The 21,656-nt window shown below is 49.2% G+C and overlaps 1 protein-coding gene across 2 annotated transcripts in view; it reads left to right on the top strand.

Moving 5' to 3' along the window:
- Window positions 1-4,659: 4,659 nt before the first annotated feature.
- Window positions 4,660-21,656, top strand: part of UBASH3B (ubiquitin associated and SH3 domain containing B) — a 69,722-nt gene continuing 52,725 nt past the window's right edge. The window contains exon 1 of one of the 2 annotated variants that reach the window (XM_068171888.1): window positions 4,660-4,928. In XM_068171888.1, coding sequence (XP_068027989.1) covers window positions 4,777-4,928 — 152 coding nt within the window. In that variant the 5' untranslated portion in view covers window positions 4,660-4,776. The remainder of the gene's footprint in view (window positions 4,929-21,656) is intronic. The other variant, XM_068171890.1, reaches the window with a different exon arrangement.

Raw genomic sequence — 21,656 nt, 5'->3', positions numbered from 1 at the left:
TCTGCCAGCAGACCCAAAAATAGCTGAAAGCCTTTTAAAGTGAATATATTATTTTATTTCTTTTTTACTTTCAGCCTACACCTGTCATGTCCTGCCCTGAAATATCTGAAGGACACTTTTTGCCTCCTGACTTATTCCTGCTCAACTCCATAACTCTAAGCCCAAATGAAGGGATTATGATGAAATTAAAGTGGATTTTTGAAAATTTTAACGAGGAAAACACACGCCAAAATTGAAGGAAATCTGAGCTAGAAGAGCAAATTCTCAGTGCCCTTCTAATGAAGCTTGTGGTGCTTTTTTCACCCCACAATTCCACACCTGCAGCCAAATTTGGAGTCCCAGCCCCAAAGGCAATAAAAGCTGGAGATGGATAAAAAAATCCCCAGTCCTGAAGCCCTAATAACTCTCCCAGAGCCCAAACCTCGTGGCAGAGGTTTGAGGTGAGGGAGAAATGGGGAGAAAAAAATCTCCTTTCTGGACAGAGCACAGGATCCTGCTCCATAAACCAGCTGCTCCTTCTGTTTTTAAACACTCTGGGGGACTGAAATATTGCAGTGCTGAGAGAAGGGAGCACCTTGGCAGATGGGTGGGAAGGAAGGGAATTATCCCTGTGGGATGGGCCCGGGGAAAAATGCTGATTCCAGCTCCACATCCAGCCCCAACAGGTAGCAAAGCTGGACAAAGGGGATTTATTCCTCCAGGCTGCTCTCAGGAATGTTGTTCTTCCACTTCCACCAAGGCTCAGCACCCACAGCACAGAAAATGGGCTGGAGTCTGCTGCTTCTTTGCTCTCAGCTTCACAAAAACTCCTAAATTATAATGAAATCATCATTTCCCCTCTGTTTTGGTGCTGTTTTGAATCAAGTGTGAGGCAGCTGTTGATTTTCCTCAGCCATAAATCAGCGTTCCTTGACACTTGGAAACTCAGGAGGCTGGGGGGAAAAAAAAAATAAAATAAAAGGAGGTGAGAGGGGAGGGGAACTGCTGAGGGTGGGCTGAGTTTGATTTTTAACTTCTATTTCCTTTTCATTCTTTAGCACACGCTCGCTGGTGTGTTGCCACCCCTTGAGCAGGCAGGGAAATCAAAAAAAAGGAAGGACTTGGCAAGGATGGATTTGGGATAAGGGGAAAAGCAAAGCCCCTGCTCCATTCCCTGCTGCTGAGCTGTTTATTTCAGAATATTCCCATTGTTAGGGAGCAAAGCGTTCCCACGCCAGCACCAGGGGGGAGCATCAGGCTGGGGAAAAAAGCTAAATTTGGCTCAAATTCCTCAGAAACCTGAGCTCTTCCTATGGAAATCCCCCCTCCCTGTGCAGCGTGGCCTTTTAAAACACTCCCCCCTCAATTCTGCCTTCACCCGAGGAAGTGATAAAAATAATCCTCTAAAAACGCATTTTCCTGTAGGTAAAGGGCTAAGAATTGGGGTTCACTCAGGAAAAGTTAGGATTTCCCAGAGGGCACAGACAAGGCTCTTGGTGCAGGAATTTGCATCCCTTTTCTGGCTTTGGGCACCCAAAAGTTGTTGCACTCAACAGGAAAAGGGTGAGCAGCAATAAATGAGCACAAATAGAAATATCTGGGATCAGGCCAGCAACACAAGGCCATGAGAAAAAAAAAAAATAAAAAACCAAACCAGAAATGTTCTCTGTGAAAATCTGACAGCATTTTAAATAAACTGAATATCACAGCTTTCACACAAAGCCAAATAATTTTGTATATTTTGATTATTTTGCTAAAATTATTGTTAATTTTGGAGGCTGCAACACATTTTTCTGGGTGTTCTCCTTTTTAAAAATTTGGCTTTCAACTTTTACTTTCTTCCCTTTCCCTATTTGATCACTGTGACAGCTTTCATTTTCAGCTTACAATAAAAAAAAAAAAAAGTAAGAAAAAAAAGGTGGGAGGCAGCTTTATTTCCAGGCACACATTTTATAGCTGGGGGTAGAAAAAGAAACCTTTTTTCCCCAAAAAAAAAGGTTTCCATGTAAAGAACCCCAGCCAGCCAACTGCAAGGACATTAAAGTTCCAAGGACATGATCTTGGCAGGCTTGGAAAATAATTTCCAGCCAGTCTCACCTAGAAAAAAAAATCTATTTCTGTTCCTTTTTGTTTGATGCAGCAGCTCATCCAACCGAACAAACTTCAATATTGCAACTTCCCTAATGTGGATTTATTTCTGTTTGAATTTATTGTGTGACTCTGTCACAGCCAGAGGAAAGAGATTCCCATGTGGGCAAAGTCCCTGGAAGCTGCTTCCATAGCAAATTTCATTTTTATTGTTATTTCCTGGTTGAGTAATTCAGCTGGAGCACAGGAGAGAGGCCCAGGGAGAGAAGTGCAAACATTTTCTGCTGGCTGCAGATCCCTGCATTCCCCTGGGAGATGGGAAGGTGGGATCAGGCTTAATTTGGGAATTTTATCTCCTCCTCCAGGGTCTTTGTGGGGCTCCCAGCTTGGCTGGATGAGTTCATGGGTGCCAAACCCTTCTGGAGGCGCCAGCAATCCAAATTTGAGCACAAATATTGTTGTTAACACGCTTAATTCTCCAGCTGCGTTAAAAGGGAATAGAAAATATTGTTATTAATGCCCTTAATTCTCCTCCTGAATTAAAATGGAGTGGTTTGGGTGCCTGATCCTGATTTCACAGCTGAAATCCACGACTAAATTGGTTTCACCCTCTGGCTTTAATGAAGTCCTTGCCAATTAATAGTGGGTTAAATTAAAGAACCTCAGCAACATCAGAGGCGTTAAAAGTGATTTTAAGAGAGGAACAAGAAGCACTTTTTTAGTTTGGTTTTGGTTTTTTGTGCCGTGTCTTTCTGGAGCTGGAATTTCCATGGCATCCTCGGTTCAGGGATGGTTTTCCCTGTGGATAAAGAGGCAGAAAATCAACTGGCACAGGAGGAGAACGAGCAGGGAGCTGTGAGGGGAATTATTTTTTCCCCTTCATTGATAAAACAAAATGGAAATGTGCTGTTGGTTTTCCCTAATGCAAATAATAACAACTGCAGTGATAGATTTGTCATTGGCAGTATTGATTTCCTTCCCCAACATAAACTATTTTTAAAAATGCCTCTTCATGGGTTTTTATTTGCTGGCAGGGTTGGGATTTTAGGCTGCTCTCCACTGGGCCTGCAGGAGCAGGATCTGCCTGGCCTCAAAAGTGAAAGGAAAAGTGGAAAAAAGGGAAAGTCAGGGAAAAAAAAAAAAAGGCAAAGGAGAAGGATGAGGAGGATGAATTGAAATAGAATGAGGAGAAAAGCATGAATATCTGTCCCACCCAGCCCACGGGAACCTGCAGGGAGGGGAGCAGAGCTGCTGGGAACACAAGGATGAGGTAAATATTTTGGAGCACAGCTATTTTGCCTTGAGCCACGTCCAGGTGAACCACAAAGATCATTGAGTGGAGCTGCTGGAGCCAGCCCAGAGGAAACCACGGAGCTGCTCCAGGGCTGGAGCCCCTCTGGAGCTGGGCTGGGAGAGCTGGGGGTGCTCCCCTGGAGAGGAGAAGGCTCCAGGGAGAGCTCAGAGCCCTTCCAGAGCCTGAAGGGGCTCCAGGAGAGCTGCAGAGGGACAAGGGATGGAGGGACAGGACACAGGGAATGGCTCCCACTGCCAGAGGGCAGGGCTGGATGGGACATTGGGAATTAGGAATTGTTCCCTGGCAGGGTGGGCAGGTCCTGGCACAGGGTGCCCAGAGCAGCTGGGGCTGCCCCTGGATCCCTGGCAGTGCCCAAGGCCAGGCTGGATACTGGGGCTTGGAGCAGCCTGGGACAGTGGGAAGTGTCCCTGCCATGGCAGGGGTGGGGTGGGATGAGATTTAAATTTGGGTTATTCCAACCCAACCCATTCCATGACAGTGGAAGTGGCAGAGGGAGACCTGGAGAGTTCTGACCGCCCCTCTTCGCTCTTTGTGGAGTTCGCTTGGGATCACAGAGAGGATTTCCTAAAAAAATGAAAGAATGGAAGTAAGAGAGAAAGTGAGAGAGAAGGAAGGAAGGAAGGAAGGAAGGAAGGAAGGAAGGAAGGAAGGAAGGAAGGAAGGAAGGAAGGAAGGAAGGAAGGAAGGAAGGAAGGAAGGAAGGAAGGAAGGAAGGAAGGAAGGAAGGAAGGAAGGAAGGAAGGAAGGAAGGAAGGAAGGAAGGAAGGAAGGAAGGAAGGAAGGAAGGAAGGAAGGAAGGAGAAAAAGGAAAGAAAGAAGGAGAAAAAGAAGGAAAGAAAGAATTTATGTATATATAAATAAATGAATGAACAAACAAATGAATACAAAAAATTACAATAAAGGCAAAGCGAAAACAAAAGCAAACGAACAAACAAATAATTAAATAAAACCAGATTTCTGATAAAGGCAAAACGAACAAAAACCACCCAAATAAATAAATAAACAAACAGAGCAATCATACTGAAGGCAAAACAAACAAACAAAAAAAAAAACAGAAATAACAAAAAAAAAAAAAAACAAAAACAAAACAAAAAAAAAAACGCGTGCATGTGCTTTCTTTTTCTTTTTCCTTTTTTTTTTTAATTAATTTTTTTTTTTTTTTTTTTTTTTTTAAAGGAAACCTTCATTTCTCCCGCCCGCTCCCGCGCATCCCCCACCCACCCTCGGCGGGGCGGGGGCATCCCGGCTGCGCTCCCCGCATCCCTCCCTCCCTCCCTCCCTGCGCTCGGTGTGGGCGGTGTCGCCGCGGCTCCCCGGCCCTGTGGCTGTCCCCGGCGCTGTCCCCGAGCCCGCGGCGTGCATGGCCCTGCGCGGGCGGCGATGGCTGCGCGCTGATGGCCCAGCCCGCCGCGCTCGCCATGGCTGCCAGAGAGGAGCTGTACAGCAAAGTCATCCCCCGGCGGAACCGCCAGCACCGCGCCGGGACCATCAAACATGGCTCGTCGCTGGAGATCCTGCTCTCCATGGGCTTCCCCAAAGCACGGGCGTGAGTCGCTGCCCCGCGGGGCTTTTCCCCTCTTTTCTTGCGCTTTACGGAGCGGGGAGGGAGAGAGAAGCGGCGGGCGCCGCTCGGCTTCGCTGCTCCGGAGCGGCGCGGGGCCGGACGCGGGGAGGGAGCGCCGGGGAGCCGGGGATCCAGCCCGGGAAGAGGCGGGGATGCTCTGCCGGGGCGGGGGATGCTCTGCCGGAGCGGGGGGATGCGCTCCCGAAGAGGGGGGATGCACCCCGGAGCGGGGGGATGCTGTGCCGGAGCAAGGGGATGCTCTCCCGGAGAAGGAAATGCGCTCCCGGAGCGGGGGGATGCTCTCCCGGATGCTCTCCCGGACAGCGGGCAGTGCTCTCCCGGCTGCGGGGGGGTACTTTCCCCGAGCGGCCCGGAGATGCTTTCTCGGAGCAGCCAGGGAAGCGGGAAATGCTCTCCCGGCAGCGGGGGGATGCGCTGCCAGAGCCGGGGGGATGCGCTGCCAGAGCCGGGGGGATGCGCTGCCAGAGCCGGGGGGATGCGCTGCCGGGGCGGCCGGGGCAGCGGCGCGATGCTGTCCCGGGCTGGAGGGGATACGGCCTGGGGATGCCCTCTCGGAACGGCGCGGACAGCTGGGAATGCTCTCCCGGAGCAGGGGATGCTCTCCTGGCAGCGGGGGATGCTCTCCTCGAGCAGGGGATGGTCTCCTGGCAGCGGGGGATGCTCCCCCGGAGCAGGGGATGCTCTCCTGGCAGCGGGGGATGCTCTCCCCGAGCAGGGGATGCTCTCCTGGCAGCGGGGGATGCTCTCCCCGAGCAGGGGATGCGCTCCCCGAGCGGCCCGGGGATGCTGTAGGACCCGCGGGATGCTCCGCTCGCCTCCTCCCGCCAGGCAAGAGCCCCGGGCACTCCGGGTCCCGTCCCCGCAGCCCGCCCGTACCGTCCCGAAGTTGGGGATGGCCACGGAAGCAGTTTTGCCACCCAAACTGAAATTGTTTTAGCTCGGACACCCGGGGGATTTTCTTTAAGCCATGTACAAGTCACCCTAAAAGCAACGGAGCAACAGAAGTAGATTTCCATCCGTAGCCCGAAGTGCTTCGGTTTTTCTTGCCCAGTTCACGCCCTGGTGTAACCTCCCTGTGTGTGCTTATGCTTAAATTAATCAGGCAGCAAACTAATGATAACTTAATGAGGGAACAGTGACTCCTGAGGTGGGGCTGAGCTTTGGGATGCAAATGAAACCGGTGGGGATCGGGATGGTTCCTTGATCTCCCTAAGTTTTCCGTTTGTTGTTGATACCCATCAGAACTCCGCGGGTTTGCAGCCTGTCTTGTCACAGATTTTTGATATAAATATAGGCAGGCACATGCAGTTTAAGGGCATATGTTCCTCGTGGATTCGTGGGATTGCATGGATCCACCAGCACATGCAGGAAACCTTATTTTTGTTTTCCACGGTGCTGCTTTGCACTCCTTCTGGCTGTCAGTTATCTACTGAGATCAGCACACAGCTTTTAGACACAGTGAATGCAAATGAAGAGCAGGGCAGAGCGGTGACTTCATGCTTAGCTCGGTTGGAAGAAAAGATGGTTGGAAGAAAAGATGTGTATCATTCAGTGGAGCTGCAATAAAAAGAACCCAGCTTGATCCCTATGAATGAAACCTGCACAACAGTGCCATCAAGGCTGCCAGGCAGCCCTGCTCTTACCTGGCTCAGGAACTGTGTCTATGGGTCACAGTCCTGCCCAAAAAGCACTGGCATTTGTTAAAATGCACTCAGAGCTTCATCACGCAAAGCAGAGAAGATTAAACACAGGGAGCATTTTCACTTTGCCCAGAAAAATGGGCAAACTATCCCTAAATGCAAAAAGTACTTACTGGAAATCCAACCAATACCCAGATGGGTAAAGCTGTCTTGATATTGAGTTCAGGTTAACCCTGTGTGACAATTCAGCAGAGAAGAGAAGGTTAAACACAGGGAGCAAGCCAGAAAAATGGGCAAAATATCCCTAAATGCAAAAAGTACCAATTGGAAAAGCAGCCGGGCAGACGGGTAAAGCTGTCTTGAGTTCAGGATAACCCTGTGTGACAGCTCAGCTCTCTGCTGGGACAGGCACCTCTCGTCCCATCTGAAGGAGCAGTGAGTGCCCCTGTTTCACCCTGGAAATGCTACAAATAATTCATCATTAAAATTCACACAAGAAGCAAAATGGAAATAAACCCAGTAAAATCCAAGCGGTGCCACCAAGGGTAGGATGTGGATGGAGCAGAGGTTTGGGAGCTTGAGAGAAACGAGTGCATGGCCAAAGGACATTTCCAAAAGGTCCAGAGAATGCTTTTTAACTCTCAGCATTTCTCTGTAAGAGGGAATGAGATGCCAGCGAGATAAAATCATGATCTCCCTCCAGAGATGTAGCCTTAAAGCCCTTGTGAGTTTTCCCCCAAAACTCTCCCACCTCTGTTTGCTGTCCCAAAGCCACAGCTCCAGCAGGAATTCAGTGAAATGGAATTTCAGCTCTGTGCACACAAGAATGAGCCAGGCTGGTACTTAAAAGTGGTGACCATCTGTTTGGGTGGCTTATGCAAAACAAACCTCCAAGTTGTCAGACAAGTCTGTCAGGCATGTCACAAAATACCATCACTGCCTCCTGGCTCTTTGGTACAGCTGGGGCCACTGACTGGGGACAGCAGGGGACAGAGAGGAGCAGCCCAGGCAGGGTCACGGGCACAGGGCTGAGCTGGAATCTGCATTTCCAGGGAGGCATTGAGCAGAGAGATCCTGGGGAGAACTCACATTGCCTGGCTTTCAGCTTTACCCTGTATGAGTTAAAATAATCGAAGGTGAAAGGCTAAATGTGATTTCCAGGTGTTGCTGATGGCTCAGTTAAGGGAGAATTTGGGCTGAGGCAGGAAGGAACCAAGAGAGGATGTCAGGTAGCAAGTGCAAAAGTGCCGTGGATCTTGTGCTCACAGCAAGGGGCTCTTAAAAAAGCCTTCATGTGTCCATCCTACAGGTGGTTTATGGGGGACTGGGGATGAAGGCCCCATCAAAGGACGTGTTCTTCCTCTCTGAACTGAGATACTACTGCAACTAATGGATCTGCACCAATGGCAGGGTCCCACAGCTCACACTGAGACCTTTGAGGTTTTCCCTGTTCCCCCCTCTGAAGAATTTTTTTGGCACAGGTCTGTCTGTTTTCCTTCTTCCCAGCACCAGCTGCAATTCTGGGCTCCTCTGACTCACAGGGTGAAGTTCAAACCACTTCTGGAAGGTTCTACCTGAGCCTGGCACCTGATCTAGCACTGCATGTGTCATCCCTTTGAACCATCACCACGAGCTGCTGTTCTGCCCTGCTGGCTCTTGCCAGCACACAGCCATTGTTATTCTTATTTTATTTTGCAATTAGCCCATTAGATTACGCACTGTCTGCTCCCACAGGCTGTCCCTATCCCCAGGAGTTTCTGATTGAAGCAAGCAAGGAAGGCAAAGGTGAGGATATAATTCCCATTTTGCAATTTGGGCACCAAGAAAAGCATTTTTCCCTTGTTCACACAAAGGCCCAATCAAACCCCCAGTGCTTCAATGCCCTGAACACAACAGGAGGATTCCTCCAGAAAGAGATTCCATACAAATATTATTTCCCAGTTGCCCCAAAATATTATTTATCATCTTGTTATGAATCTCCCATCAGTGGTTCCACCTAATTGCCATCCAATCTGCCTGCCAGCACCTCTCACTGTTGTGTATAATCCCTGTATATCCCTGAGAGCAGAGAGAAGAAAAGCACAAAGTAATTTACAGGCCATCAAAACCACAGGGAATCACTTACAATCTTATGCATGCAGAAGCAATTTTAAAAAATCCATAATGTGTCTATAAAAGGCTAAAATTGAAAAAAAAAATTAGTGATGGACTGCAGTTTCATTCAGGATAGAAGAAGACCTTTGACCAAACTTGAATTATTGAAACTTATTTATCCTGCATAGTGCAGAAATCAATGTGGCTCCAGAATCTGCAAGTTTTAAAAGTTTCATGTCAGCCTTTAAACTCCTCCAAAACATCCTCAAAACCAGACAGTTAAAGTTCTAGCATGAGGAAAAAGAATTAATCCTGCTTTCTTTGTTTTAATTCTGGGATCACAGAATGGATATATAAATGGATATAATGCATGCCAATATAAATGTATAAAATTTAAGACGTTCCAGCTGCTGCATACAACTCTGAACTCAAGGCACAGCTCTGAGATGCTGTTGCAGAAGAGATCCAGGCCTAAGAAAATGAAGATAATTCCCTGGTCCCTGCCATTACTGAGGCTGGGTAAATCACTGCCCACATCCAGAACACTTAAATTAGAGATATTGTGCTTTTTGTGTCACGGTGCTGTCTCTGATAAGCAGAAGAGATGACACAGGTGGCAAAGCTTTCCAAAACTAAATGGATGTTCCTTCCCCTCATCTGGGCCTGGAAAATGATTTAACTCTGTGTCCATGGCCTGAGGAGGAGTGAATTCCCTGGACCTGGGTAAAACCAGTCTGACTTGGATTTGCCTTCTCAGAAACGATGAGAATTTACAAGCACTAAAGGTTTCATGATTGTGGAAGAAATGAAGCTCAGATGCAGTTTACAAACAGTAAAAGCTTCTCTGGTGTTTTGAAAGGGATTTTAGCCTGCTAAGACATGTTTTGCTTAGTAACAGACTTAGCAACATCGCAGGGTTTCAGCACAGCGAGGCTGGGAGTCGCTCCTTCCTCCAGGCTTGGAGCTGGAGTTGGGAAATGACTGCGTGGAAGCGAAGTGCTGCTCCTAATTTTCAATTTTCAAGTGGTTTCCCTGTCTTCCCGGCTTTGCCTTCAGGGTGTTTGTTTTCTGCGAATGCTCCTGGCTGAAATTCATCCTGCTGCAAAGACCCAGCCTAAAACCAGCCCCAAGTCCCACTTGAGCCCAAGCATTTGAAGGATTTTCCTGATTCCCAGTGACTGGTACTGGCCCAGGGCGTGGAGGGAAGCCCCATCCCAAGGGAAGAAGCTGCTGGACAGAAATGTTGCTGGAAGCAGCAGCTTGGGAGGCTCCATTGAAAGGGATTTCCAAGTTTATTAGCACTGGAGGGAATCTTCAATGGAAAATCCAGGTGTTGTAGCTACCAGGGCTTAAGGAAAAGCTTCCCCTAAAGCTCTGTCTGTGCTGATCACTCAAGACAAGGAGTCTGGGGCTTGGATAGAGCTGTGGGCTGTGTGGCAGAGAAACCATCTGAGCAAAATATTTCCATTCCCCGTCCTGCCAGTGGACATTTGTGAGCACAAGGTTCCTAGGAAGGGTTTGTGACCTGTTTCCAGGTGGTGACAGAGGGAGAAGTTCTGGAGGTGCTCCTTGGGGAAGTCACTTGCACGAGCCCCTGGTTCCCTGCACTCAGCTCTGTGCCCCTGTCAGGGCTTAGGGGATGAGACTGGAGCAGTTGGAGTGAACTGAACTGCTCTGGGTTGTGTTTTGTAATTCCTGGGTCGGCTCCGAGGCCTCGGAACTGCTCTGTCCATCTGTCCTGGAGGGGATCCAACAGGTCTGCAGGACAGGGACAGGGAGATAAGGCAGCAGCTGCCAGGGAGGTGCTCTGGAGAAAGGCTGCAGAAACATCCATTTGGGACTCAGTCCCATGGCTGCTCTGCACATGGATTTTAAATTGTTTTTTCTACTGACTTTACTGCAGATTTCTGCTGTGGGACTGAGATGATTCCTGCAGGATTCAGGTTGTTCCGTGCCGGTGGCTCCAGTGTGTTTGGGGTGGGGGGATCTCCCTGAGACAATTCCTTACTTTAGAGATCTAAAGTGATAAAGCACAGAGGGCTCTTTATTTCCATTGTATATTCTGAAACTGAGGCACAGAGAAGCTTAGATATCAAATCTATAGTTAGGCTGAGACTTGCACCTGAATCTGTGGAGTTTCAGCCCATTCATGACAAGAGTTAGTAGAACAACTATTTCCATGACACGGTACAACATTTTCAGAGGGAGGGAGACCTCTTATCAGAGGGAAAGGAGACATTCCTGTGATAAGATCACACTGTAAAATGGTAATGGCAGCAGCAGTGCTTGGTGTTGCCTCCTCAGTGGTTCAGGATGCTGGACACAGAACTGCCATTAATCAAATGGACACAGAAGTGCCATTAATCAAATCTGATGGCTGGGAGCCCTGGAACAATCAGATATTCGGGGCTGATATCCACGGAGAAAACGCTTCTGCCACAAACATTGAGGAAAGAGTTTAAGGACAGAGCTTGCCTGCACAGAGATTGCTCAGCCAAGGTCAGGGAGTCCCTGCAGGACTTGCTGGGCCAGAGATCGAGCTGGTGTGTGTTCAGGGAGGAAAACAAAAAGCAAACTCCTTGGTAGAGCCTGCACACCCCACACTTCACTGGGATCTGGTATTTGAGTGTTGGAGCAGCATCACCGTGTGCAGTGAGGCCCCGGGCCAGCCAGCAGCCAGCATTCCCTGGATTGCTGAGATGTGGTTTTCATGGCTATCTGACTTTGGCAAACGCTGACAGAGATGTCAGAGAGTTTCCTGGTCCCTGAGTACTTGGTTTGTTTTGGTATTAAAATTACATGGTGACAAGAAAACATTTCCTTGGGCTTCCGTCCCTCTGATGATTTCCTTGTCTGGGAGCCAAGGTCCTGAACTTGATCCTACCCTCTGCTCTAGGAAGGAGAGGAGCTCACAAAGTGCAGCCCAGACCTCACATGTCACTGAGGGAGCCTGAAAAATTGCTCTGTGCCTTCTGTGTCAGAGCCCCAAGCAGTTAAAAACTTGATCCTTAGGATGCAATTCCCTTTCAAGCTTCCTATCAGCTTGGAGGGATGCAGATTCCAGTGTTATCTCTTCTGTCCCTTTTTCCTTCTCTTCACCTATCTCCAGACCTGATACCACTGTCAGGAGATGGCTTAAATGTACTGATGAGATTCTCAAGACAAAAAGTGACAGGGAGAAGTCCTGGATTTCAGGTCAAGGATTTCAGATATCCAGCGTGTTTGAATGGAGCCTTGTTGGCAGTAAATGCTGATTCTCCTTCCCCCTTGGGCAGTGGCAGCATGTCAGGCTGTTTCCTGCAGAATTCTGCCTCTTGTAAAGCCCTCTGGAAGTTCATTCCGGGATTACTGCTGCCACTTTCCTATGGAGCAGCCTGTGCTCAGAGGATGCTGCAAGCCCCTGAGACTGGCAGAAGTCAGGGGAGAATTCCATTCTTTGAAAGATCATGAGAAAAAAAAAAAAAAAAACATTTTAAAAAACCCTGAAAATGTGGTGCTTTTAAATATCAGCTGCTAACCCTGCTGGCTCCTGAGGACACTTTTGTGTTTTTAAGTCACTTTTGAAAGTGAATTTGGACTCCCAAATTTTGCTCAGAGTTGAAAACACTGCCCTGGGTTTTAACTAAGAGCTCATCGTGGATTCACAGCATGTGCTGTGCAATTGCAGAAAGAATAGAGACATCCGTGTGTGTGTCTGTGCTGCACCAGTCTAATTATCCTCAACAAGCAGAGTCATCAAAGGAGCTGTGCCTCAGCAGCTGACAGCGATTTGGATTCCAGCACCAAGGCTCTCTGCAGCCTTTGTGCTCCACAATGGGCTGCACTGCCACGCCAGGGCTCGCTCAGCCTGATGCCTCAGGTTTGAGCTTTTCTATTTTTCACATTCTGTGCTGCTTCAGTGTGTGGGTCTGGGGTTCACATGAGGGGATGGTGAGCTCTCTGCACAGAGCAGGGAGACAAAACAATTCCTGCTCCAGCTGGGCACCAAGGACAAATGATCCAAATCTCAGCCCCAAGAGCACAAACAACGTGGGCTGGAGAGAGGAAAACAAGCAGGATGAGACTGCATGGGCTAAAGCTGGAATGGGACAATGAACTGCAATGTGCCAATGGAGCAGAGCTGATCACAGTGAGAGCCCCCGGGAGCACTCGCGTGTAGAGAGCGCGGGACTCCAGGATGGTTTGGATGGATGAGAGATCTCTGAAGTCAGGTCTTAGAAAATGTGGTTTATTAAAAGGGGGGAAAGGCCCTGCTTGGAGTTGCCAGGAGCAACTCGTGGCAGGCCCAGAGGGAGAGGGAGAGAGAGGGAGAGGGAGCGAGGGTTCCAGGTGAGGGTCCCAGGGGAAGGTCCAAGAGAGCGTCCGGTCCCTCGGGCACACCTTATCAGGGGGCTGGAACAGGACTTGGGCCAATGGGGTCACAGATATCTGATACTTCAGGGGAGGATCACAGGTGTGGGATGAAGCAGACATTGGGGGTGAGACAGAGCATTCCATTTGACCTTTGGACCCATCTGCAGGTAAAGGGCATTGTTTAATCAGAAGGGGGGATTGCTTTCAGCCTGGCTATACTATTGTTTTCTAGTTATTCAGTAGTCAAGGTTTGCTATTTCAAATCTAGTTCTCATCTCAATGTCTGTATTTTCCAAATCTTTTGCCAGGCAATCATATTTATAAGGTTTTCCTATTTCATCTTCCCCAACACTCGTGCATTTTGGGACCATTTTGTTTCATCTTGGGTGCAGCCCTGGCTGGGCTCTTGTGCTGCCCAAGGTGGATCCATGGAGGAGATCCTTTGAATAAATCCGTGCTTTATTCTTCAGCTCTGCCCAGCTCTGCTCTAGGCCAGCCTGCACAAGGCATCAAGCCCCTCTAGAAACACACCCTAGGAAAGAGTCCTGGGTGTTTTTCTGTCCCCACCACGTTCTGTGCTGCCTGGTGGTGCACAAGGGCTGAGATTGGACAGCCAAAAAGTCGAGGGAAAAAAAAAAAAAACAGTGAGAAATTGAGGGAATTACCATAACAAAGCAGCTGTCAGCCTGCAGAAACAGTGTTTGAGACACCTTGGACCTCCTGTCCGTGTTCATAAGGTGCTGTCCCTTCAAACCAACTCTTAACACTTCTCCTGAAGTTTAGCAAGTCCCAGCTGCCAAAGGTGGGGCTTGAGGCACTCCTGCACACCCACAACTCATGATACAGAGCTTAGAGACACCAACCTCACACACCTGGGGAGCAGGAGTGCTCCTCCATTCCCTGGGAAGCCCCAGAATTCCCATTTCCCACAAAAATTCCCAGAAGAACACAGTGGCATGTGCAGGTATGACAATACTCTGTCAGGTGTGGTCAGGATTGGAATAAAATTTAAACCAGTAATTATAAACTGAGCCTGGAATGAGGGAGGGGAGATGTGTTTGATGTCTCTGCTTTCCTCAGACACCAAATCTGTGCCCTTGAGGCTGAGTTCTGGCACTGGCAGCACCTTGCAGGCCAGTCCCTGTCAGCAGAACACCTTGGGAATGCTGCTGGAAGGCTGGAGCTGGGCAAACCTTGGGATATCTGCCCTCTGTACTAAACCCAGGGACTGGGAACTCTGATAGACACCACAGCCTGGCATGGAAAGAGGTTCTAACTGTGCTTCACTCCCACCCATCACCCCCTGGCACTACCAAACACAAGGCAAGTGCCAGTTTTCACCCTTCCATGAAGTATTGGTGACGCTCTGCTCTCCATGACTGTGCAGAATTAATCACTTGGGGCTGCTGACTGTGACATCACTTGCCAGTGTAGAGCTGGGGGTGTTTTAGGGAGATTTCTCATCTCCTGATGTGTAAAAATGACTATTTTCTTTCCCCTGTGCTCAATGAAACCCAGCAAGTTCTTCCACGACTCATCCCATGAATGGGATGAGCACACGCTGGAACAGCTGAGACCAAGATGTCCCAAACATTTGCAGGCATTAAATGGCACTGGGAAGGCCTGAAATAGATGAGGTGATGCTCTTTTCCTTCTGAGCTGGTCCCCATTTTACCCCATTTTTGCAATTTCGTGATGCAAATTTCAAGCCCTGACTTGGTGCTGAGGTGAAACCCCTGTGATCATTTTCCCCCTGTGAGCAGAAATGTGATTTTTATGTACCACAGCCCTGTTGTGCAAGGAGGAAAGGTAAACATCTCCCTGCTCCAGGAGCTGACACTAAATAGGAGCCAGAAAGAGCCTCTAGAGGGGAGGATGAGGAGAAGGAAGGAAGGAAGAAGCCAGGCCCTTATCCCAGCACTGCCTCTGTGGCATTCACGTTCTCTGAACAGACAGACGTCATTCTGTCTCTCAGGATTGCACAGAGAGAAGAGGAGAAAACAATCTTTATCTCTGCTCCTCAGTTTTTCCCATGTGGAGTGTGGTGTGGAGATTGTTCACCTGCAGTGATGGCTGGGTTGGATTCTGGTGAAGGTTGTTTGGGGTCAGTGACCAATGGGACCCAGCTGTGGCTGGGACTCTCAGCAGAGTCACGAGTTTGAGTTAGGTAAGTAAGAAATAAATACATAGAATAAAATAGCATATCTTTAAATAGTATATTAATGCAATATAGTATAGTTTTAATAAAGCTATTCTTCAGCCTTCTGATCTAGAACCAGATATTAGCATTTCTTCCTGTCGGGTTCACTATACTGCCTCCAAAATCCCTTTTTTTCCCAGCGAGTTAGATTGCTGAGTAAATCCACAGCTGCATGAGGAACAGCTACTCCCAGATAAGCACCAGTCCCATTTTACAGACAGAAAAATGCAGCTTGAGACAATACATGGAGGCCCCTGATGCTAGAGAGAGCACCTTAATTAACACTTGCCATCCACTGGAGACAAAGGGCTCTCCAGAACTGCAGGCTCTAAGTGGTGTCAATGGTGTCCTGCTCCCTCAGTTATATTGGATTTCTGCCTCACAATCGATAGTTCCTTCTGAGAGACAGGAGCTGCCAAGCCCCAGTAAGTGTCAGATCACAATATATTAGCCAGGGTTAAGCCAGTTCTCCCAGGCTCCATTCAAAGAAATCTCCAGCTAACCCAGATTTGGAGCTGGTTCTTACTCACACCAGTCCACGGGCAACAGGAGCAAACCTGGGGGTAAATGGAGTTTACAGCTGCACCTTATGAATCACATTTCTGTTCCTTTTACAGTCTCTTCATAGCTGTACTATAAATGCATTCATGTTCTGAGGGGTAAAGCCTTCCAGGAGTGTAAATCAGCCCAGCACCATTTCCTTTGTTGGAGCAATAATAACACACAGCAGCTGAGCATCTTGCCCAGAAATAACCCAACTTTCATTGCTAGTAAAGTTTCCTTTAGAGAAACGGGTATTTTATACCACTCAGGGAATGCAAAAAAACCTGGGCATAAATAAGAGTCAGCACCAAAGCCTCTGGGAGGGAAAATATAAACCTCAGGTGTTTCACAGCACATTTACACTCCCCAATACTCCACACTGGGGAGTGCTGGGGCAGTGGAGTATTTTATAAATAATGACTCCAGCTTCCTGCCTGGAGCTGGGGCACATAATCCTGCTTTTCCAGGCACAGGATCCCGCTTTTCCAGGGAGCTGGATCCATGGGATCCCTGATTATTTGTGTCTCAGACACATCAGCCAAGCACAGCAGGGGATGAGTCAGGAAGAGCCCTAGAGTGTGTGATGGCACAGGACAGCCGATGCCCCTTCCAGAGCCACAGCAAACACAGGGGATCCATCCTCTGTCCTGCCTAGCCATCAGTTAATCTCTGATAAGGTCTGTGTGGGGCTCTGCGCAATCAGGACCCTTCACACCCAGCTGTTGGGGTGGATTTTAAAGTGTTGCTTAGATTTGGTGAAAAGAGCGAGATTTGCAGGGGGAAAACGACCTGCTCCCCGCTGGTATTGCCTGTTTTCCCCCTGAAGTAGTTTTCTACTTGCATGGGAAGCTCAGCCTGTATGAGAATTCTTGGTTTCATCACCCAGCTTCCCTAAGAAGCCCATCAGATGCGATCACAGAGAGGATTTAACTCCCTACAAACACCCTGACTTTGGGGATCAACGCATCTTTCCCCTCTTCCTGCCCCAAAGCTGCTCATCCTCGCTGAGATCAGCAGACTTTGAGCCCCTGGGAGTTCCAGGGGGAAGGATGATGTGCTGGAAGTGCAGAGTGTGCCTGGGATTCAGCTGGACTCACATATTCCTGCTGAAATCTGCCAGCTTTTATTGGCACAGCCTGGAACTCCTCTGGAAGTGCATCCCACGTGGAGGAATCTGTGCTCTTCACCCTGGCTGTGTCCTGCCAGGTTTCTGCTGTGACTCAGCCTGACCAAAGGCACGGGGCCTGCTGAGATCCTTTTCATCTTCTCCTGGGCAGCTCCAGGGAGCGGCTGCTGATTCCTGTGCTCCTTCTGGGTGTTCAGAGAGCCCCATCTGCTGCAAAGGGAACATTCAGAGGGCAGGGCCAAGGCTGCCCAGAGAAAATGTGACAACAGGAGGGGGGGAAATGAAGAATCGTTCACAGAAATGTGTCATCCCCAAAGAGCCTGAGGCCAGGCTGGCAGGGCGAGGTTTGGAAGTAAATTCTGGGATAACAAAGCATGGGAACAGGATTGCCATGCCTTAATATTTCCTCCTTCTGCTCACCCCCCACCAATCTCCATGACAAATGCAGATAAAATTCTCCTGGAGCTGCTGCCACTGCTGCTTTTCCAAGCAGAGGAGCAGGAGCTTGCCGAGGTGTCATGGGATTTCCCTGGATGACAGCTCAGGAATTTTACAGATTTGCTGTCAGCAGCTTGTTTTGGGGGAGAAGGATGGCAGAGATGTCACCTCAGCCCCTCCTCACAGCCAGGGGGGCTGTGCAGGCATGGGGAGGGATGAGAGCAGTGAGTGCCAGAGCACCCAACCCAAACCCAGCACCCAAACCCAAACCCCTCCCCAAACCCAACCCAAACCCAGCACCCAACCCAAACCCAGCACCCAAAACCCTTCAGTGGGAGTGGGGAGGACACTCACAGGGCTGTTTTATCCTTTCTGACAGCTAAAAGTCACTTGAAAACCTTCTCAGATCTCACAGGAAGCTGAAATGAATGACACAGTGCAGAAGAAACATCTTCCCTGGTTCCTGGAGCCACAGCCAGCTCCAAGTGCAGGGTGCTGCCTTCTTTTGGCTTCAGGAGTGCAGTAACTCCCTGTCTCACAGGTGTTCTGGAGGAGAAATCCATCAAAGATGTGAGCTGTGACCGTGGTGGGGCACAGGAGCTGTGTCTGGACCACAAAAAGGGCAGGATTCCCCCTTGGATCACCAAAAGCCCCCCCAAAAAAACCCCTAAAAATCTAACTTAGCATCACCTGGGAGGAAGTTGTGTTGCTGGGGTTTGGGTTTATTCACTGAAAGGAACTAATTCTGAAACCTGAGGGCCTTGCTGTGCCTGGAAGCCAGGGCCTTTCTGGAGGTCCAGCAGGGATGAGCTGAAGCCAGCAGCCACTCTGGGAAGTCTTGGCTAAGGGAGGCTCAGTGTCTCTGCAAATTAAGCACCTCCCTGAGCATGAAAGCATTTTAAGGTTTTTGCCTGAGGACACAAAGAGACGCTCTGGCAGCGCTGGGTTTGGAGCTGGGTGATTTGGATTTGCCATCATGCCATAAATAACCCCAAAAATGCGCTCTTAGGTGGAAATTAGCTGCTGTTCCAGGCATCCACCTCAACCTTCCACCCACTGGATATTATTTCAGTTTTGCTGCAGCACATCCCCAAACCTTGCAGGACCTTTGATGTGACTTTCATTTCAGTAATAGACATGAAATTTTGTGGTTTCTTAGGCTGGATGTAAGTGATGGTGAGGAAGCAATCCTTTTTCCATGCTGCTTTTTCTTCCCCTTGCTTGCAGCACACTGGTTCTGAGTGTCAGGAACATGCAGAGAGTTTATTTGTGGAATATCTCTCTAATCACTGAAGTATCTGAAGCAGTTGAACAATTTAGATGAGCTTACGAAAACGGGATTGAGTGTTGTGATTAGATAATTGTCCCTTTGCTTCAAGGTGTGAGTCAAAGCAGAGATGAGTTTTTGGTTGCAATGAAAATTCCTGAAAACTGGCTTTCGTGGTGGCGGTGGTGGTAAAACAAGCAGAGATTATCAGCAGCACCCCAGCCAGGTTTGGGAGCTGCTGAGGGGTGTTGGAGGGATAAAAATTCCTGTGATTTTTGAAGTTTAGGGCAAAGCTGGGCAGAGGGAATGCTCCCAGCAGCCACACAGGTCCCCACATGTGCTCCCACCTCGGGAGAGGAACCCAGGTTGGATTTTGGTGACAAAGGATTCAGAGGTGCTGCTCAAGCTCAAACACACGAGCAGCTCCGGGGTTGCTCAGCACAGCCTTGGAACAATTTTGGTTTTCAGTCCAGTGCAGGGTGGGCTTTGCTGGGAGCCCTTTGGTGCTGGTGTTGCCGTGGGCTAACAGCCATCCCACACCAGGGCTGCTCGATTGGCTTGTCTGGATCAGCGGCTCTAATTTCATTTCCTCTCGGGTGTTGATCAAGGAGGGTTTTTCTCTGATGTGTTGGCGCATCCTGTTTGGGCTGAAATGTGCAATTCCATCCCCTGGCTCTGCTCACTGCTCTGCCCTCATCTCCTGGTGAAGGAGCAGGGTTTTGAGCACAGGCATTGCCCTGGAGGAGCTGTGGCTGTTCTGCCTCCCACTGCGGGGTGAGGAAGGCAGAGAAATTTCCAGCAGCTTTTGCGGCATCAGCAGGGTGAGAAGTGTTATCTCCATCCCCCCTCCGCAGCCAGGGGAGGGGAGTGCAAGGACAGAAGGATGAAGCTTCTGTTTTCCAAATTGGCTGTCAATTTTTTGGGTTTCCACGTGGCAAAGCAGGTGTGTGTGAGCTCTGCCAGGTGCATCCTGCCCCCCTCCAAAACCCTTCCACGGCTGAAATGGGAGCATCCAAAACCTGCACCTGCTCGTGAGCCTGTCCCTTGTCCAAAGCCAAATCACCAGTCCCATTTGAGCACACAACCTGGGATGGGATGTCTGACATAATCTAGGAATTCAGGAGTTCTTTTCAGCGGTGATTTGGGGCTAGATTTTAAAAAGTATTCAGGCATCCAGGCAACAATTCCATCCCCTCCTTGGTGATTCTCTCAGCACTGTCTTGGCTACTCCCACAGCCAGGTTCTGCACTTTCCTGCCTGCCAGATTTGGCTGCATATCTGAACTGGATCCTCTTGTACCTGTGGTGTTACATTGCCTCTCATAATTCAGGAAAAAAAAAAAAAAATAAAGGTTTATATTCTACCTCGTTCAGGTTAACCTTTCTCTTTCACTGCTGCTGCTTAAGATCTTCTAACCACGTGGAGGAGGCAGGGGGATCTAACATGGAACACAAGAGCTTTCTTTCAAGATGTAGATTGCATTATAGGAAATGAGAGGCAATAATCAAAGGAAGTTCTTCATTCTCGTTATCAGCTCTCCTCGTCTCGTTTCTCACGGCAGAGCACTTCTGTGTCTGCAGCACAGCCCCTCTCAATTCTCCTCATTAGAGGTGGAGCCTCATCCCTGCACTCTCTGCACAGCCACAATCACCTTCCCTGAGCCAGCATGGATTTTTTTTTTTTTTTTTTTTTTTGCTTTACCTTTAAAGAACTCATTTTCAAGCCCGGCCAAAGACGCAGCTCCTCTCCCTCAAAAATCAATCATTATCAGAGCTTCCCTTTGTCCGGCCTCATTCAGAGCACGCTGCCTTGGAGAGGAATCATTCCCTTGGATTCAGCAGCCGTTGGAAGCATTGATTTTCCTGCCTGGCTTGTGTGCTGCTGATATCCCAGGCAGCTCTGGAAATGTGATAAGCCTGGCCAGGAGATTGGCAGCTGGTCAGAAGGCCAGGCTGGGAGGGGAAGGTGGAAATGTTTGCAGCAATTGGTGACAGTGAATCTCCTGTGCTGGTGGCTGAGTGGGATCTGCTGGGGCATGCAGAGAAGGACTTGTAGGTTCTGATTTAAGAAAGCCCTAAACATATATTTACATGCCATTGATCTCAGTGAATGGCACGGAATGAGGTAAAGGAATATTTTGTTTCTGCCTCCCTGAGCAAGCTGAGCACAGCCTGGTTAAGAACAGAGTCATTTCCCCACTCTGCACGTGTCCACACAGCAAACACCCAACAAACCCAGTCCTCCAGGCCTCAGAGGGTGCTGTGCTTTGCTGGCACTGCTCTAAGTTTGCAGGGAGCCCTGAATTAACTTTGGGTTTGACTTTTGGAAGGCTCCTGAGTCCCTGTGAGCACCCAGCTCTGGGCCAGTGTCATCCCAGCCGGCCCCCCGTGCCAGCGGACACCTCTGCAGAGGTTTGGGGAAGCACGAAGAGCAGAAGTGGAGGTGGCCATGGCCACTGTGAGCTCCCACCCAGCTGCAGAGCACAGCCCTCCCCAGGGGTGGTTCAGCATCACTGGGAACACGTGGCCCCTTTCCTCCCCACCACGTTAACGCTTCCCAGCCCTGCTCCTCGGCTCTGCGAGGGTTTCGTACAGATATTTTCCCTTTTCAGGGTCTCAGCTTTTGCAGAATCTCCTATTCCCATGGAGAGGTGGCTCAGAGCACTGAACACATCCCACAAACACTCCCTGGCTTGCTTTCCATCCCTTCCCTCTCCCAGGAGCGTCGGAGGGAGCACAGCAGGAAACTGTTCCTGCTCGGGGCAGGAAGCAAAGGTCAGAAATGTAGAGCTGTAAATCTGCCAGCAGTGGTTATTTCTGGGGTCAGCTCTGCTTGCAGCACTGCTCTGGTGACAGCAATGCTCTGGTGACAGGTGATTTGGCTGCTGGCCCATCTTAGGTGAAAAGAACTGTTGAAATACAGGATTTTTGTGTCTTCCTCTCCCCCGCTCTTTATATGACGCACTCAAAGGAGAGGAACAGCAGTTCTCCTTCTCCTGAAGTGTGCAAGTTTTAGAACTGCTCTGACC

Source organism: Anomalospiza imberbis, chromosome 24 (genome assembly GCF_031753505.1).
Source record: "Anomalospiza imberbis isolate Cuckoo-Finch-1a 21T00152 chromosome 24, ASM3175350v1, whole genome shotgun sequence".
Classification (NCBI taxonomy): domain Eukaryota; kingdom Metazoa; phylum Chordata; class Aves; order Passeriformes; family Viduidae; genus Anomalospiza; species Anomalospiza imberbis.
Note: the sequence above shows the minus strand (reverse complement) of the source record. Positions and strands in the feature narration are given on the sequence as shown.